The sequence below is a fragment of the Salmo trutta genome, chromosome 19 (assembly GCF_901001165.1).
Source record: "Salmo trutta chromosome 19, fSalTru1.1, whole genome shotgun sequence".
Classification (NCBI taxonomy): domain Eukaryota; kingdom Metazoa; phylum Chordata; class Actinopteri; order Salmoniformes; family Salmonidae; genus Salmo; species Salmo trutta.
This window is the reverse complement of record NC_042975.1, coordinates 24935755-24955692: the sequence shown is the minus strand read 5'-3', so window position 1 is coordinate 24955692 and position 19938 is coordinate 24935755. Positions and strand designations below refer to the sequence as shown.

General features: G+C 45.8%; 1 protein-coding gene across 2 annotated transcripts in view; it reads right to left on the bottom strand.

The window, feature by feature from the left end:
- Positions 1-19938, bottom strand: part of LOC115154192 (zinc finger and BTB domain-containing protein 16-A) — a 165393-nt gene that overhangs the window by 52712 nt on the left and 92743 nt on the right. For both annotated transcript variants that reach the window (XM_029700180.1, XM_029700179.1), the window contains exon 4: positions 10750-10836. In XM_029700180.1, coding sequence (XP_029556040.1) covers positions 10750-10836 — 87 coding nt within the window. The remainder of the gene's footprint in view (positions 1-10749; positions 10837-19938) is intronic.

Genomic DNA, 19938 nt, shown 5'->3' with positions numbered 1-19938 from the left:
AAGAATGTGGAATGACCCTCGTCACACAGAATTCTGTCAGACTTTAACAAACTCCAGCATACTGTAAGTGACAGCAATCCCCAGAATTCCATGCCACAGAACAACTCAAAAGCTCAAGCCTATCTGGCTTGATGAGCGGCCGAACAGTTAATTGTATCTCACGGAGTCTATGGGCCTAATGCCAACACAGAGTAGAGATTTACAGAGGTTAAGCCACCATAATCAATATGACACTGTTAAGTGCACTTTGATTGCACGGTGTGCACTGGAGATGGACATTCTGCATGCCGTGGTGCTCTCGCTGGTCTGAAGCTTGAGTATTCACCAAGCCTAAACTGGCTTATGAATGTCTGTTCTGGGGACATTAACTTTTATATGATTTGATGATGGACAAGGAGAGGATGTGGTGGTTATCTTAATTTGTATTGTTCCTTGCGCCATCAGTCCAGTGGATTGGCAGGTGATCTGTGGTTAGTTTGTGTAATCACTCAGACAGACAGACACACACACACTCAGGCCATTCCATCCTTTCACAGACTACAGGTAGCGAGCGTTGGTGACCGGCTAAATTGGCCAGTGTGAAACCCATGTATCTAGGCAACCAGATCTGATGGTTCCTTTGTCCAGGGTGAAAGGTTGGAAGTGCTCACACTAATCTCCCCGTTTCACAATTAAGTAACAGAAGAGCCATTTCAAACCCCTCTCCTCTTTTTGTGGCAGAAAAAAAGGGAGCAAGTCAACCCCCATCTCCTACAAATTCCCTCCATGCTAATCGAAGGTATTTACACCCCAAATTAAGTGGCCTCTCACGCCGCTGGTTTTTTTACACTGCAAACCGCTTCTAAAGATGTCCGCAAACAGCTCAAATCTTATTACACAAGGAGATTTACTCCAAATACTGCCATGGACAAAGGGGCCTTGGCTATTGTGATGGCCAAGCCGCTGTTCCTTTTCCTGTGAATCCTTCCCTATTCAAAGACCTCACGCCACAAGGTTAATATGTGACAGGGATATTTCAAGGTGGGAAACCGAGTGACAAAGGAAGGCTTTCTGTTCCCTCTGTCGAAGGCTTTATCTGTTATCTACCTATTTTTAACCAAGGCGTCTTGAACAAAGCCTTGGGAGACAAACCGGAGATCACCAGGCTACAGTGTTGTGAGTGTGGAATCTGGGGGAGTTAATGCGTGTTAGACACAAGATGGGCTGCTGGGGTCGCTTTGTAACGTGCCGAGAGACATCTCCGAGAGAGAGGGGGTTTGGCGGCCAGATTGCCCAGCTTCCTGCTGGCCTCCTTTTTCAGAGAGTGAATCGCCGAGCCTCCGGGAGTCCATAATCTCCCCCACAAAACTTTTTATTTCCCCCTCCGGACGCTCGCTGCTGTCTCTCACTCACAATGCGCCACAAAGCCTGCTCGCACGGAGGGATTCTCTCCGACTGCGCCGCAAAAACGGATTCTGATATCCCAATTTGCTGCCAGACCCCCCCCACCCCGACCGGCTCTTCCTCCACTACCCCCCCAAAACAGAGCTGTTCCCCAGGTTCCCGTGGTCATGCCACAATGCGGCCGTGCCACCAAAACACCTACTAAGCCGCGAATAGAGAACGGAGAGACCTGCTTGGGTACTTCTCACTGGCTGGGGTAGGCGGTGGAAGGAAGCTGTGTCGGTGCCAGGTCGCATTCCCCCCAGCCCCCACAGACACATGGCCCTTCGCAAAGACGCCTCACATAATGCACAAGGCCCAGTCAATAAGCGCAGAGCTCATTGTGGGAATTTACACTTGGTCTAATGGCTAAACATTCCTGCCACGGAGGATGATTACTTCTGGGTGTTGCGCGCCCCCCCCCCCCCCCGCATGGTATCTATCAGGCCAGCTGAGCATCCCTGCGCCCGGAAAACTCATTTAGATCCTATCTGGCGAAAAAATTTGTTTGGAGCAGGGAGAAAAAAAAACAGGGAGAAGAAGAAGAGACTGTAGTCTAGGTCTGCACTTGATTTAATTTGTTCACTGATACTGACTCAGACCACTTGTACACTTCTTATTTTGGGAAGTGAGTGAGAGAGATGGAGGGAGGGAGAAAAAAAAGAGTTATCTGTCCAGGAGAGTGGAGAAAAGAGGAGCATTGAATTGAAGGTATTTTAGAGCTGTAGAAGGCCTCCACTGTCTCAGAGAGAGAGGTTGATAGATCCACTATTAAAATAACCCTGTACGATTCTGAATGACAGTCAGCTGAAAGATTTCTAAGGGCTCTTCTCAACTGCACTTCAGCTGGTCACAAGACACCTTGAGCAAATGTTACCCATACTGCATAGCAAAACTATTTTAACTGGGACAGAAGGAGGATTGGGTTGCAAAGCTTGCCCTATGCCACCTGTTAAACTTCTCCCATAAACTCAAATTACCCTGACGTATTCTCACTTAGTCTTTTCACTTATCAAAAAGCTTTTGCACATAATGATGAATGAAAAAAGACTTTAGGCAAAACTAGAGAAGGTAAAAACACAATGGGAATGGTGGAGTTTTGTTTACCAGTCACATCAAAAGGAGATTCTGCGACCGTCTCCTCTTTCAGTCAGAAGGTTGGTCTGGTGGGTCCATGCTTGTGTATATTTAGGAGATACAGTGTCACTCCCTCCGAATCTTGTGACCTTTGGTGGGAACTACGCATCACCTGGGGGAAGGGACCATCAAGGGGACCAATCCCTGCCGATCTACAGTGACAGACAGTTCAGCCCTCCAATAAACTACACTATATGTCACTCCGGATCTCAGGGAACACAGATCTGTGCATTACACCTGAAGCAAAAAGTCTCCTTGCAACTCATAGTGGTTCATAAGGACACAAACATCAACATAGTAGCTACACAGTACACTATTATGAAAACTATGCCTCACTAATATACTAAGAAGGGACAAAGACCTTTGCTATAAGTGCACTCCACTGTAGTTTACAGGGACAGAGGCCAGTCAGACAGACAGACAGATGGGTAATCTGCCGGAGTGAGGGACAGCTTTCCCAATAATGAAAGGCTAGCGATATATGGGGGCTAACGCTTTATTATATGAGGGCTAACGCAGCATTACTGCACACCAGATGACCACAGTGGGAGGGCATTCATGAGGCTAACGCACCAATCAAAAATGAAACACTACCAAATAACCTTCAAGTACCTCCAATGACCATTTCTAGATGGTTTGTGCTGAATAAATGTTGTTATTCTCTGTATGGTAAAATATCTATTTATTCAACCTTGATGTCCACATAAACACCATCCAGAATTTAAGGCAAACAAAAACACTTCCATACCAAGGCTGTGTGTTCATCATGGCTCTGATGCTCACTGACAACTTAATAACATCACTATTAACTAAATGCTAAAGAGATGGTCTTATTCGCCTAATATGATTGAGATAATCAACACTTTTGACGTGAACCCAGTTCACCAGTGGCAGTGGCATAATTTAGGAAAGTTGCACATGAGAGGGGTATGTGTGGGTGTTGGTGTGTGTGTGGGGACTGACTGGGAGGCCACCAGTGTGAACATTTTCAGATGTGGGAGTGAAAAAGAAAGTGGGGGTGGGAATGAAAGCGAGAGAGAAGGAAAGAAAGAGGCCTCAGGCTTCTTTTCTCACTGCGCCATAACACAGGCGTGTTGTCCTCCCTTTTCTCTCGCTCACTGTCCAAACTATTTCTGGCTTGAGAAAGAAACTGTTTACTCTGTGGCCCCGGCCGCTGGAGTCACGCAGTGTTCCCACCAGCTAAATCCACTGTTGCCTCCAAAATGTTTTGCATATTTTCCCTGTAACACAAGACTTAAAAAAGAGGGGAGGAAAGAGAGTGAGAAAGAGAGGGAGGGAGAGAGGGGGATAGAAAATGAGGGGTTAGTCCCTCCCATTATTTCAGAATTTTCACTGAGACCAGGAATCTTGGGGGGGGGGGGGCTCGTCTATAAACAGGACTACCACCATCTCATGGAAAACACGTTGCTTCGCTTCCCAAACACGGGCCAAATCAGATGGCCTTTTCCAATGACCGAAGGTGCCATTCCGATCATTTGCACAATAGTTTCCCCCCCTGTTGAACATGGTGCAGACAAGATGACCTGCGCTGATATTGCAGAGCGAGAGACAGTCCCTGAGGATCTCCAGTTAGTCGGTGGATAGAAGGCTGTTACTGTTACAGACGGCTACACTGCTCCCAGGTCAGCTCTTCAGCTCTCCATCCCCATGTCATTACAGCATTGTCAACACTCATTTCAGCCACAGCTCACATGGTGTCCTGACAGGGCTGCTCCCCTTCTATCTGCACAGAAACAAGAACACTGTTCCAGGGTATCACACTATTGCATTTGTACTGAACTCTAGTGAGTGGCAAAAACCTAGTGCATTACCTTCTGCAGTTAAACTTGCTCTAGCTACTGTACATGCATTGAGGGGAGATTCATACTATGTAATCAAGCTTAAAAGTCACATTAGGACATGGGATCTCCTGGCAAGACTAGAGTCTCTCTTAGAACTAGCCCAAGCCATTAAGATATGGCTTGTGTGAGAGGGGTGCGTTTCGTGTGAGAGGTGTGTCGTTCAAAAGTGTTGATTAATGTCAGGTGCTATAATGTGATTCTAACTGTGACTTAGGTCCGTGTGAGGTGGAACCCTCCGGAGCTATACCAGAGGTGATATAGGTGGGAGTCAGGTTGGACTGCCCTTAAAAACAATGTCAAAAAGCTAGACCACGGCAGTGCAGAGAGTGCGGGAGCAGGGCAGTGCAGAGAGTGCGGGAGCAGGGCAGTGCAGAGAGTGCGGGAGCAGGGCAGTGCAGAGAGTGCGGGAGCAGGGCAGTGCAGAGAGTGCGGGAACAGGGCAGTGCAGAGAGTTCGGGAGCAGGGCAGTGCAGAGAGTGCGGGAGCAGGGCAGTGCACAGAGTGCGGGAGCAGGGCAGTGCAGTAGCCTACTGCGTAAACACACAGGCGCATGACGTTGAGTCCTGCCACCTCAAAATCCCCAGCCAACACTGCTGACCCCCTCTGTGTTATTCGGATATATTAAACTGTGGCCACAATCAATTAGTTTCAGATGAAGAGATGAGGCCTAATGCCATAGTATTGGCTTCATGATAAATGAGATGGTACTATCAACAAATCAACTTGATTAGTTTATTTTCTTTTACTTCTTCTATTGACAAGTGACTGTCATGTTTGCCATACTAATTTCAAAATGTCAACGTTCAGAAAATACACTGAATGTTCCTTTACAGTAGCGTGCCCTTACAATTACTCAGGTTTCATGTGTTCATACTGTGAAAAGGTTCAGAGTACTGTACACACATGCACAGGGATATAAAACTAACCTAAGCAAATACCAAGTAACGGTAAATATAAAGCTTGTGATCCGGCCTGTTTTACAACCAGTGTGAGTCTGAGTGGATAAAGAAGCGCTGCTGCAACTGATAACTCTGACGTCAACTGGCCAGAAGGGATGCCACAATAGTGAAGGAGCAGCATTAGTTGAAGGAGCAGCATTACCCAGAAATGGGCATGACTTCCAGGCCAAATATTGTCATTTGAGAACAGCACCCCTTACTGCCAAGCAGACACTTCGATAACATTTGACTTTGATGGTCAACAATATTTTCCCCTGTCTGGTGTTCGACCACTGCACAAAAACAAAGTGCTTTTTAAAAAAAAAATGTGGTCCTTACAGAAAAAGTGTGAGGTCTACAATTGCACAATAATTCTTATAATCTTACATCTATCTCAAATCTGTCAGCCAAAGTTTAAAGTGTACAGTGCACATGTAAAAAAAACAATAAAAAAAATAAATAAACAGTTGACTATAACATATCGTTCGAGAACTGTGTATTCCTCCGTTTTGTAAATCATACATGAGAGCCAAGGGGTGACATAATGCACTTCTTCCAAACCCGATGCGGTTTCTGGGAATGCCATTCATCCTTGACTGTATTTCACAGAGTATTTCAGCGGCAGAGGGAGAGAGCCAAGGTGCGATGATCGCATGAGGGGAACAGGAAAGAACCGGCCCTAGCTCTTTGCCCTTCTATACCCTCTCTGCTGGCCAAGCCTGCCTGCGCTGCCAGCGGGAAACTGAGACCTGGATGTTTACAACGCCACGCAAAACTCTGGCCATCATAAACACCACCTCCATGCCGACGGTCATGAACTATTTACATAGCGAGTGCAACACAGAGTCACACAACCACCGGACTGTGGAAGAGGGGGTAGAAAGGGAGGGGGGAGAAGGAATCTCTAGCTGTTAAGTAACAGTTTGTTTTGTCTGGCGTTAGATGGACACCGCAGATCCCAGAGGAGCTCCTCTCTTACATCCAAAAAGGTGTATATTGCAACTCATTACGACCTTATTGTCACTCAAACATTTCTGTATAGCAGAGAGAGTGTGAACAGAACAGAGTGATTACTCACTCACTGTTCATTCACCTCTCAATCTCACTTTACACGAGTCACACTTCCTGGAAACGTTAGCATATAATATGCACACGTGTTCTAAATGGTTTAAAGTGTGAATAATCTCCTTTCTGACAGTGTACAGTAAGTTATGCATCGCCACACTCGCACACATAGAGCTGCACACAGGCAGAATTATGTGATAACCCATTTTCCAGAGTGAGTAGACTGAGTAAAGCTAAGCATATGGGTGAGCATATTGAGAGATGGAGCAGCCGAATCTGCCGAGCCATGCGTTAGAGCACATTTTAAAATATAAGCCCGGTGGGTCTCGGGGGAGACTGGCCTCACTGCTGTTCCAAACCCAGGCAGGAAGACAAGTCCCTTGCTTATTTTTCTACTCCAGACTAGAATTCTATATTTAGACTTTCTGCTGGTATGACTGTCTGATCATTAGTCTCGTTTAACCCCTCTTTACTATATGACCCTGGATTGGTCAAGGCCCCTGCCGCTGTCAAATAGGGGGCCAGCTCAAGTAGCGTTAGCCCCGAGACATGCCTGTCAAAAAATGCGGGGCCACCCAGATTGCTCCGGGAAGTTGTTTGGGTCAGGCTTGGATGACGGTGTCAGTCTCCATTATATTCGGTTATACTCCATTCTGGTTCTGTTGGGGTACACAGAGGAGCTCCTCCCCCATTTAAAAAACACAACAGAGAATACCTACATGTTGAATAACCATCACCCTAACAATGGCACACGGAGTACAGGAAAACTATATCTACTGAAAATGTTCTCGTTTTACAAAAAAGGAAGAGTAAAGTGTACCACTTGAGAAGACATTGAGGTTGATATACAGGACAACACAGCTTGGGTCACATTACCAGTCCATAGTTCTGAAATAGGATGGCTTGTTGTCTGGCCGGTCACAGAAGTGTGGAGTGATAGAATGGCTGTAACCCAGTAAACCACGGGTTACACACATCAATGCTACACACACACACACACACACACACACACACACACACACACACACACACTGGAGGTTGTGACCCATCTCTGCCACACTCTGGAGTCCAGCAATCACAACACACCTAGTCATCCTCCTTACAGTATCAGCATACACACACGCCCCACCGTTGCCAACTGTGAGTGAAGGGAAACTTGAGTCGGCACCTCTCGTAATTTAAGAATCATTGGCCACATACGCAAGTAGTTGAGTGTCATCCGCATAGCAATGATAGGACAGACCACGTGAGGATATGACGGAGCCGAGTGACTTAGTGTATAGAGAGAAGAGGAGAGGGCCTAGAACCGAGCCCCGGAGGACACCAGTAGTGAGAGGACGTGGAGCAGACACAGATCCTCTCCATGTCACCTAGTAGGAGCGGCCTGCCAGGTAGGATGCAATCCAAGAGTGTGCATAGCCTGAGATGCCCAGCCCTGAAACGGTGGAGAGGAGGATCTGGTCGTTCACAGTGTTGAAGGCAGCAGATAGATCTAGGAGGATGAAAACAGAGGAGAGAGTCAGCTTTGGCAGTGGGGAGAGTCTCTGTGACACAAAGAAGAGCGGTCTCGGTTGAGTGACCCGTCTTGAAGCCTGACTGGTTAGGGTGAGAAGATCGTTCTGAGAGAGACAACGAGAAAGTTGATCAGAGACAGCACGCTCAAGTGTTTTGGAAAGAAAAGAAAGAAGGGATACAGCTCTATTGTTTTTGACGTCAAATGAGTTGAGTGTTGATTTCTTGAGGAAGGGAGCAACTTGGGCCATTTTGAAGTCAGAGGGGACGCAGCCAGTCGTCAGGGATGAGTTGATGAGGGAAGTGAGAAGGTCTCTAGAAATGGTCTGCAGAAAGGAGGAGAGGACAGGGTCAAGCGGGCAGGTTGTCGGGCAGCCAGACCTCACCAGACGCAGGATGTCATCTGGAGAGATAGGGGAGAAAGAGGTCAGGGCATAGGGTAGTTCTGTGTGAATGTGACCAGTGGACTCAATAGGCTGAGTGAATGAGTATTCGGATATCATCAACCTCTTTATCAAAGTGGTTGACAAAGTCATCCGCAGAGAGGGAGGGGGAGGGGTGGAGGATTAAGGAGAAGGTGGAAAAGGGTTAGAGGCAGAATCTTGAAATTTAGAGTGGTAGAAAGTGGCTTTAGCACCGGATACAGAGGAAGAGAGGGTAGAGGGGAGAGAGTGGAAGGATGGTAGGTCCTCTGGAAGTTTAGTTTTCCTCCATTTTCGCTCAGCTGCCCGCAACCCTGTTCTGTAAGCTTGCAATGAGTCACTCAGCCACAGAGCAGGAGGGGCAAGCCGGCTGGGAGGAAAGGGGACTGTGCGAGTTATATGATGCGGAAAGGGAGGAGAGTAGGGTCGAAGAGGCAGAATCAGGAGACAGGAGGGAGAAGGATTTAGCAGAAGGAAGAGATGATAGGATAGAAAAAGAGCGAGTAGTAGGAGATAGTGTGTGAAGATTGCAACAAAGCATGACCATCTGGGTAGGGGCTGAGTGGCTAGGGTTGGAGGAAAGGGAGGCAGAAAAGGAAACAAAGTAGTGATCAGAGACCTGGAGGGGGGTCGCAGTGAGATCAGTAGGCGAGCAGCTTCTAGTAAAGATGAGGTCAAGTGTATTGCCTGCCTTGTGAGTTGGAGGAGATTGGGAAAGGTTGAGGTCAAAAGAGGCAAGTAGAGGAAAGAGAGAGTTGGAAAAAAACGAATCGAAGGCAGACGTCGGGAGGTTGAAGTCGCCAAGTACAAAGAGCGGTGAGCCATCGTCAGGAAATGACAATAATGTTAAGCTTGATTGGACAAGTGACAGTGATAGCATGGAATTCAAATGAGGAGATGGACAGGTGTGAGGGAGAAAATCGAAAATCTCCACTTAAGAGAAATGTGTAGACCAATGCCACCACACGGAGACCAGATGCTCCCGGACTATGAGAGAAAACATAGTCAGATGAAGAGAGCAGCTGGAGTAGCAGTGTTCTCTGGGGTGATCCATGTCTCCGTCAGGACCAAAAAGTCAAGGGATTGAAGGGCAGCATAGGCTGAGATGAACTCGGCGTTCTTGACCACAGATCGGCAGTTCCAAGCGCTGCCAGACACCCGTAATTCCACATGGGTTGTGCGCGCATGGTACACTAAATTAGAAGGGTTGCAGCCAAGGGGCGGGGAGCGTCTGCAAAGCCTAAAGGGAGAGGTGCGAACTGGTAACAAAAAAACACACACACAGTTGACAAAGCTACAAAAGAGCAAAATGAGATCATCTGTAAATAACTAGGTAAGATACTGAAGTGAGAGAGTGGTGAGCAGCCTTCCTCGCTTTCCTTCCTCAAACAACTCCGCAGAACAACAACTCGGCAGAACTGTCTTAGTTTTCCGACAAATCCGCCAATGGCACGACCTCCGCTTACAGCTGCCATTGAGAAACCAGGGGAGACTGAAGAACTAACACTAATTGCTGATTGCCTAGGAGAGGTGAAACCACTCCCCTCCAATACAGCCACTGATTACCAAAACAAGTCATAAATTGCCCTGCCCCTTGATCCTGGTTGATGTGTCAACAATCATCTGCAAGTTATGAGCAGTCAGCAGTTCACACACCAAGTAGGCTACTGGGAAGACAGACAGCACTTAAAGTAGATGGTCCTAGCTAGCAAAAATAAAAAAGAGAAATACAAAAATGTATACTTATCACTCCTGGAGATATCAGGAGTCATCTAGCTATAGCTGGACGGTAAGCCCAGGTCTGAGAGTCCCTTCACCTTCTCCCTCTCTGGCATCCATCCCACGGGATTCCAGACCCCCACCTCGCCGTGGAACGAGCCAGCCGCCTTATAACCATGACTGAGAGGGTTCGGCTTTATACCGGAAGCCATGGTTACTAGCTTTTAACGCGGTGACACGGGATATGGTAATGTCACTGCTGGGTCTTTCTGCTTGGTACAGTGCCAAGAGCAGTAAGACGTAGCATACTGTAAACTCACTGTTTACAGTGGTGTAAAAACTATTTTAATAATTACTAAAATATCATCAAAGTCAACAAGCATACATTATTAGTTTATATGCTTCAGATCATTTAGGCACACCAAAATGTATGCTTTTTTGTGTTTTGTCTTATTTATAGCTATCAATCTGACCTACTTCACATGACTTAGTTAGACTTTAACCTCAAGAGCAAACTAGACACTCACACAACAAACAGAATTAGATGGTGTACAAGGCCCTGGTGGGAGTGGAGCAACTGTTCTAAAGAGAACACAATTCTCTCTAACACAGAGTGATGGTGGGAACACATGTAAAGCCTTATTGAAGCAGAAGTGGTGGCTGTGTTCTTACCTGTGTGGATCTGTCTGTGAGCCTCCAGAGCATCCTCCTTCTGGAACTGGGCCCCACACTGGTCACAGACAATGGCCTTCTCACCAGCTGCAACACAGGAGAGGAGACAGGAGGGTGTTTAATATGGACATAGGCCCAATACAGTGTAGAAACTATACTAACTGTAGATACATGTACTGTATAGTATGTGTGTGGTAAGATTACATAACCTTTGGAACAGACATAAGATATTGTGACGTTTAACAGTTGTTTTTTAAATGTACAAAGTGATACTGCCAAGAGGAGTGTGCAAGTTTTTCTTTTCCATTTAAGATATCATTAAAAAAATATTCTCACACACCTGCAACAAGCAAACTCTTTTTTGAAACACTTGTATTATTCAGCACTATGTCAATAACAAGACCCATCGTGTCTGAGCAGCTTTAAAAGTACAGTATGCAAATGTGTGCCAACTTTGGGCCTCTCCTCTTCACACTGCATTTCTACAATCCAATTCAGTTGAATAAACTTTATTTATTCCCCAGCCAGGGGCAATAACAGAATAAAGTTTATTGAATTGAACTGTATAACAGCAGTATGAAAAGCTGAGGTCTAGCGTTAGTATTTAGCACATACAAACAGAAGGTGCTATGGGAGCATGTCTCAGGCCCAGCCAGGCAACAGCTTAATGGTATTGCTAGGCTAGCTCGCTAACTTGTGTCCTGCTCCACCCACATACCTGTTTGATATGTTCTGTGTTCCTGTGTGATCCTGATCCCAGGACACGGAGAGCACTAAACTAGACCTTGGCTGTTCTGTTCTTGGCAATGTCTCCAAGGGTTACGACACCCTCCAGCAGCAGCAAATCATAACAGGAAGTCAATACTAAGATAACTTTTTTTTGTCTTAGAAATAGAGACAAACTGGGTGTCGGTTTCGTAACGACAAACAGTGATATTACAAAACAGCTGCACTGTAAGTCTGAGGAAGACAAGTTACACTGACACATGATGGACAAGGTGGACTTCTAAATTTGCCAGTTACAACTTACGCAACACAAGTATTTACTGTATTAGATATTGTACTAGACCTTAACTGTCATTTCACACACTCACAGCACAAGGCATTAGTTAATATTAGACTTGGTCGGTACCGTATGTTTTTCAATAGCGTAAAAAATACAAGATGTCCCAAATAAAATATCTACAGCTCAGGGCTCCAGCTATGCATTTGGTGTGATAACTTGCTAGTTAAGTGGCTAGCTTGCAAGATCAAGCTTATTGGTTACAGCAGAGACAAATCAATCCACTCCTAGATCAAGATCCCTGGGAAGAAATAGCGGCCCTTATTCCGATAATACCGAATACTCCGGTAGAGAACAGGAACATTTTGAAGGTATGACAATCTGGATACCACCCAACCATAGTTAATATAGGTCTTTTTTTCACTGAGATATGGCCTTCAGTAAAAAATTGCCAAAGTAATACTCTTGATGTTATGCATATTTTAATATAACGTATGGCCAGGGATGTGTAATGCAGAGTTGAACATATGGCAAAATGAGTCAGTTAAAATAAATACTTAACCTTTGGAGAGGGAACCGCGTTCGGGTGAGATATAGACAGAGTATCTCATTTGAAATGTTCATTAATAAAATCAGCTCCCCCTGCTTCTTCCAGAGACCAATGGAGATTATTGGATATTATAGAGCCAAGAGTTTTTCCTGGTGGGTCACATGGTCTAGAAAAACTCCTTGCCTTAACACTGTCTATAATGCTTTAGTTGATTGTTTGTTTCAGTCAACGTACTGTAACCATGAGCAGTCCTCACTAAATGGGGCCATGAGCCAATACAGTCTTTACCTAGTGAACCAGGGCACCACAGATGGCGCAACACTCTAACCTCTCCCCAGGGAGGCCGAAGTCGTGTACTAAACAGGCCCACGATGGAGTATACACCAAGGCACATGGACATAAATTCTTAGAGGAAGTGGCAGCGTGATGCCGTGTCTCTACGAGGACAAAACCTCTGTGGCATCTCATTGGTGTGGCTCATTACTGTCTGAGCGGGGAGGAGGACGGATAGAGAAGCTACAGCACCCAGTCAGCCAGCCACCCAGCAGGCAAGGAGGAACCATTCTGGGGGCCTCAGAAAAACCCTAACACAAATTAAAGTGGTACACTTTCACCCCCTTTCTTATTTCCCTTTGATCAATAGAAGGCATCTTGTTAGCCGGACAGAGGAGAGGAGAAGGGTGGGGACGAGGGGTGAGAGAAACCCCCCCCCCTGGCACTCTGGCACCATCCTTCCCTTCTCCCTTCTCCCCCCAACCCTCTGCCCCCGGGTAGTGCCGTGGCAACACCAACTCTGCTGCTCAAAATAACTGCTTGCCTCTCCAGAGAGAGAAAAAAAGAGGGAGAGAAAGAAGTGGCTATAAAATAATTGTTCTCCAACAACTCCCGCTTCCTCTCTCCCCGGCCTCCCTCCAAGTTGCCACAACCGTGCCCTAACCTGACATAATGGGCCTTGCACAACTGTTGCTTCGAATAACCCAAGTAAAAGGAGGGGGGGGGTTGTGCCACGTGCCACTGACTGACTCTTCCCTTTTCACTTCCTCCTCTGAAATATTACACAACGCTGCGGGCAGTGGGATTTTGGCATTTCTAAACAAAAGAGAACAGCTGCCTCCTTCTACTCACAGCACAGAGTAGAAGGGGAGGTGTAGTGTCCCGCCTTTCCATGCTCCCTTGGAGTGGTCATGGATGTTTAGGGGGGTACCCATGATTGGAAGTGCCAGTAGCCCACCACACGGTGTCTGAGCTAACCCAATCTAATGGAGCCCCACCACACCACCAACCAGCCACACAGAGCCAGCCCTCAGCCTGCAATGTGATCACATAACTCTGCCATTCAACATCACCTCTCAAACAGAAGATGCAGTTTGCTCCTTTTGTAGAGAGGGAGGTAGAGGGGGAGAGGCAGAGGGGTAAAGCAGAGAGAGAGAGAAGCAGAGGCCAAGAGGGAGAGAAGCAGAGGCAGAGAGGGAGAGAAGCAGAGAGGGAGAGAAGCAGAGAGGCAGAGAGGGAGAGGGGGGATGCTCAAGCAGACAAACACAGGCACCAACAAAACACAGCCTGGCTGTTCAGTGAGCCTACACAAATGGGTTAAGTAAGACACTTACACTCAGTACCAAAAAAACAGCAAAAAATCCATAAAAACACACACACTCTTTCGTCAGAACAGTACAGACACAACACTCTTCCTTTTTTCCCCTCCCTCACCTCTCCCTTCAGCGGTAACGAGCTGTACAGTTATATTTACACTATCCTCTTATCAGTCACAGAACAGCACGGAGACTGCCAATTGGAAAGGACAGCCCAGAACTGTGTGTTCCCTCACTCAAGTAGATGTGTATCGCAGGCAGCATATTTTTCATCAACCAAGACAAAAATCCTGGGCCACAATCAGGATTCCTCTCATAAAACACAGTGTATTACGAACACGCAGACAACGCACACACAGACCAAGGGCACACAACACAGACTAACAAACACATACAGTAATGTACAGAACTAGACAAAGCTAGTTATAGACAGACACGTGCAACACATTCGCACACACACACACAGACCCACAGACAAATACTTTGAATTGCACCGATTGTGTGAGCAAACACTGTACAGTAGATAAGAGAAGATAGACCTGTGTTTTTCCCCATGCAAATCCTGGCCATAAGGACATGGGAGAGCGGCTAGCTGGTTGACAATGATATTGTTATCACAAGTGGAAAAAGGAAATAAAAGAAGATTGAGAAAATCTTCGGGCCACATTTGACAGCTTTATGGTCTACTGCTCAGAACAAGGATGTCTAGAGAAAAGGAAAGCAGACAAATATTGACTTGCTAAATGTCAGGGCATATGCATGCACACACAGAAAAACACACACACACACCAAAGCAGTCTAAATTCAAACCCTCAAAATGGACACGCTGCAGCACAGTCAGTCACCATACTCTTAATCCATTTTTGCCTGCAAACCAATTTGTCTGTCCAGTAGGTCACAGACACGTTTTTTTTTCTTCCTCTCTCTCTGTTGCTCGTCCTTTTCCTCACTACAATGAAGCCATTTTCAGCACTCTTGCCCTGGGGAGACCGGGGGCATCTTAGTCCACATAACCCTTCCTCTCCCCTGGGCTGACATCAGAGCCTTGTTCAGGCAGTACAGTATTCTGAGCCTCGACCTTGTTTGGGACAAAACAAACAAACCCTTCCAGCCCACCAAACGACCTCTTACTCTTCCTCCCCAACACTTCCCATCTCTGCCACAGAGGTGAAAGGTTCCATATTTCTCTGGCTTTTCCTAAACCCCCTTTTTTCCAGAGAGGGGTCAGTGGATGTTTTTAAGGTATGACATGTTGGCATGCTCCCCCTCGGTTTCGGCGCTCTGACACAAAGGCCTCTTAAAGCTTTGGGGAAGAAACGGGAGCTGGGCCGGGAGCAGAGAGGACCCACCCGGGCTCTCCTGGTGTGAAGTGGCAGGAAATGAGGACGGGACATCCCGAAGGTCAGTCAGTAAGGCTGGCTGCCCCTGTTCCCCCTCTGCTCCCTCTAACACAGGGGCCATTCCTCAGGGCCAAGGGCCCTGATATTAATAGCCTTGGTCTCCACAACAGAGGGAGACCACTTCCTAATGTGGATGTCAGGTCAGTTGGGGCCGGCTGTTAGGAATGAGTTTCCTATTGAGTAGTTGGTACATTGCTGGGTAAGACAGCTTTCATTTGAATGGTTTTATGCAAGTGATGTGGTTTTCTCTTTGCACTCAAATCAAGTGAATCTGGGATTCAACCAACAGAGACAGGCCACGGTGCGTAATGCAGGCCGCAATGTATACCAATGCACTGAATTCACATCCACAGTTCACAACGGTAGCCATGATTAGTGGGGGACAGTTTTTTCTATCAAACATCTCCAGACCCAGCGTCACCCCCCTGGCCCGGGAAAGTCATGGAATGTTCCTGGACATAAACACTTATTTGAACTGTTGGAGCTGATCAATAACCCTTGGAGTTGGGTATTGGCGGCGGGACGGGAGGCAGCAGCTTTCTTCCATAAGAACCTGAGTCTGACCGCGAGGTGAACCCTCGTCCCCCACAACCACCGCAGGCCACAGCAACCCCACTGGATACAGCAATTGACATGTTTTTACAGTGCTGTAAATGCCTTTATTGCTAAGGAGAAAGGGATGGTAGGCTGGGGGGAAGGAAGGCAGTTTTGGCTGTCATTTGCCAGTTTTTATATTCTGCAGTACCAGGCAAAATGAACAGTACCAGGCAAAATGAACCAGCAACATAAAAGAGTCCAGCAACTAAAAAGCAACTAAAGACAGGGCAACCTGGTATTCACATTTCACAAGAGACAACAAGCTGCAGCCACAAAAGACAACCATGTGTTGCTGTATTTCACCCAGTAAGATGGCATGAGTACTTGGTTCAGAAGCCGTAGACAAATAAGTCCTACAGTGTCTGCAGTGAAACAAAATGGCTATAGGGCTGGAAAGGGGAAACTGAAACGATGGTAGAACCTGCTGCATACGCTTTTCTCCACAGGTCAATAACCTGTAAAGATTTAGCATTTAGGGCCCATTATTTCCTGCTTTCAAGTCACACGTTGTCAAAGGCACTCCTGGGTTTATTAAGGCCAGAGTAGAGTCAGAATGCCTGGGGGGAGGGGACAGCAGGCAACACAATGACCTCTAGGACAGTAAATGTGACACAGGAAAAAGGAGGGGGAATCTTTGATTGGGAAGGAAGACAGACAGAAATGTAAACAGATGACTTTAAAAATGCACAAGTCAATTCGTTTTCAATGGGGTTGTGAGCATTTCCGTAATGCATTGCCAATAACAAAGGGACTCTATGTACCTGAAGATTTGTTGGTATCAGTTGAACATCATTAATACAGATTATCCCTAAATGATGAGAACAGTCTGAAATATGTGGATGTCTGAAGTGTCCAGCTAGGAGAACATGGTTGCGAGCCAACAGAAACAAACTGCTGATATGGCTAAGCGGAGACTATCAGAAATCCAAAAACCAGAACAACTGGAAATGCAGAAAACATGCAGCGTTTAACTGCACTTAGGTGCACTGATTTACATACTTATTTCGCTTGTATCCAAAAATATATTTTCACCCCGTTAAACGCAGGTTTAAGTTTTATTGCCATAACTTCAAACAGGATGTGAAATCAATTCTACAAATTCTACATGTAGAAGTATTTAAATAGTCTAAAAACCTTCATCTTTGGCCGAGGTGTTTGCCAAATGACACAAAAGGAGTTTTCTGCTTGCTCTTTCCATTATGTAATTATGTTTGTCTGAGAGGGGGAGAAGGAGTCGGGGGGACTGAGCCATAATCTTTCCTAGCAAGAAAAAGTAGAAAAGGGAAGGAAAAAGTAGGGTGAGAAATGGAAAATAGAGAAAAATAATTTCTTTACAAAAGTGGACAGTGCGACAGACCATTAACTTCCTCACTAAAACTTTTTTTTACAATGTCCTGCCACACATTCCAGATCTACCGCCCTCTTCCTTTTCAGCATCTCCCAGTCAGTCACTCTGCCGTGCACCACAGGACCCAGATATAGCGACGATAGAACCGAACATGACAGGCCACCGGCCGAGAGCCAACAAAGGCCAAGAATCAGCTGGACAAAAATAGGACAAGCTGCCACTGTACAGCTGAAAGGGGAGTTGATCCTTTTGATGTAGTTCTGTCCTTGAGCTGTTCTTGTCTATTAATGCTCTGTATTATGTCATGTTTCATGTTTTGTGTGGACCCCAGGAAGAGTAGCTACTGCTCTCGCAACAGCTAATGGGGATCCTAATAAAATACCAAATTTATAACTAGGTTTTTGACACCTGGAAGGGTAGTATAGTAGCTCCATTGACTGTGCTCAGACCTGAAAAGGGACAACTGGCTAGTCACGGCTCATACATTTAACAGAGAGCAGTAGCATCTCCTCGGAGAGGCTTTCGGAGCCCCAAACTACAGCCTGTTTACTCCAGTCAAAAATTATCCTCCCTCGGCCTGACCACCAAGATTAGTATTCCGGGGCCATTTACATGTTTGCAACAGTTATAACACATTATCTACACTCTGCGTTTATGCTGCACCAAGTGGAATTAGCAGCATAAAAGCAAGCCTTGTATGTGCTGGCTACTTCCAGATGGCTTTGGGAGTGCCTTTATCTTATTATTATTTTTATATATACACATGAAAGCGCCGCCGGCGGATCTTTGCTTAGCAGGTTCATTCTCTCTTCATCCCAAAAATATAAAAGTTTCAAAAAGCTTTTTATGAGGGAGCCTCTACCATAAATGGGATTCATAGCTCTCTAATCTGCGCTGAGAAATTGATCTAGAAGTTTCCAAAGCTATCATCCAACTTACATAATACATTGAAAGTCATGCCTCGGAGGATATTTATTTTTACGGCTCTTTACGTGACAAACAAATCATGTTTTCTTTTCCTCTGTCGGCATTGTGATAGAAATAAACTATCACAAATATCTCATCAGACTCGCATATTTTGGGAGGGAATGTATTTTATAGATATATTTTAATTCATAAGAAATTACCAAGAACATATTGCATTTATAGTAAGCGTAGGTCTTAACCAGACAACATTCCAGCATTTCTCCATATGAATGCTGTTTGCTTGACAGCAATGGCAACTATGTACATATAACTTTTACAAGGTTAACTGATTGTCACATAATTGAAGGATGCACACCCAATGACGTTTGGAATGGTGGTCAGGTCTGACATGGCACATTTCCCTAATAGCATTACACAAACAGAAAGCCATGCATTCTCTGTGATGACTGCTAATAGAAAGACTGAAGTGCATGGTTGTGAGATCATTTTAGGATACACGACAGTGCTCACCCACACTCGCGGGAACCTGCTCTCATACCCAGACTGCCTCTGTGAAAAAAGACAGTAGATAATCTAATAGCCATTGCAATGTATGATACATCGTTATGTCATTAGAACAACAATGTCAATGGTCTTCTGCTACGCCAGATAGAGAATTAGAGGCATATTTTGCTGATTTTCCTCCTTCCAATAAATGTTTTTCCTTCTCAGAGAAAATTCCTTCTAATTTGGACTTTTTGATGCGGGGGTGACATAGTCTGATTAGTGAGGCCACATGTTCGCTCACTCTCACCATTTACAATTATGCAAAAGGTTGGTCATACTCTCTCCAGTTAACTGGCCTCTGGGTGAGTAAGTTAATCAGTTGGTTCCATATAGATAAATAATAACCATCAGGGGCCCTCACAGATACAGATACAGTGATGATTCAGACTATGTACTGTATGATATACAGTTTGTTGGACTGACATGTGTGGTTATTAACTGTGACTAGAACCCAGGATGTTATCCCTTAATGGAGCTGTGGAGCCTGGATGGACGTCATGAGGGCAGACAACAGCACAGTGGGTGGGTTAAGTTGCATCCACAGACGTTTGTGTTTAGAGAAGACAGAAGATATGAATAAGGGGTTTAAATGGTGAAATTAAATGTCATAACTGTCATTGTTCGTAAACCATGACACGCAGGCACACAGCAACTCTAATTGTGTGTAACCCCAGTCAGATGTCCATCCAGTGTGTGTGTGTGTGCGTGTTGTGCACGCATGTGCGTCGTGTGTCTGTGGCTCTCTGGCCCATGAAAGGGAGTGGGGCCTGACAAAAACACAAATCCATACTGGCCACAGGCTTCTCTCCAAACTATTTTCTGCTCAGCTGGTTTTAAATGAAGTTATTATGACTCATTAAAATGCCTGCAAGGTTGTGGAAGTCGGCCAATTCCGATTTAAATTTAGCCTCTCTCACCACCAAGCGCGCTCCCCCTAGCCCCCCTCCACTACACTTCCCTGGGTCTTTTTATTGCATTGCCCCCCCCCCCCCTTTTTTCGTTTGATCCAATACCACTGCTTTGCAAACACAGATTTATAGCTGATATCAATTCCTTGATCTTTGAACACAAACAGAACCCTATGAACAAACAAATCATCAATTCTGCCTGGAAAATAATCCTGTGTGCGTGACATGCAAATAAATACATACAATACCTCGAGAAGGCAGACGCAACTTGAGTTACGAAGTTTCCTTATGCCTGCAGTTCCAAATATGTTACTGCTGATA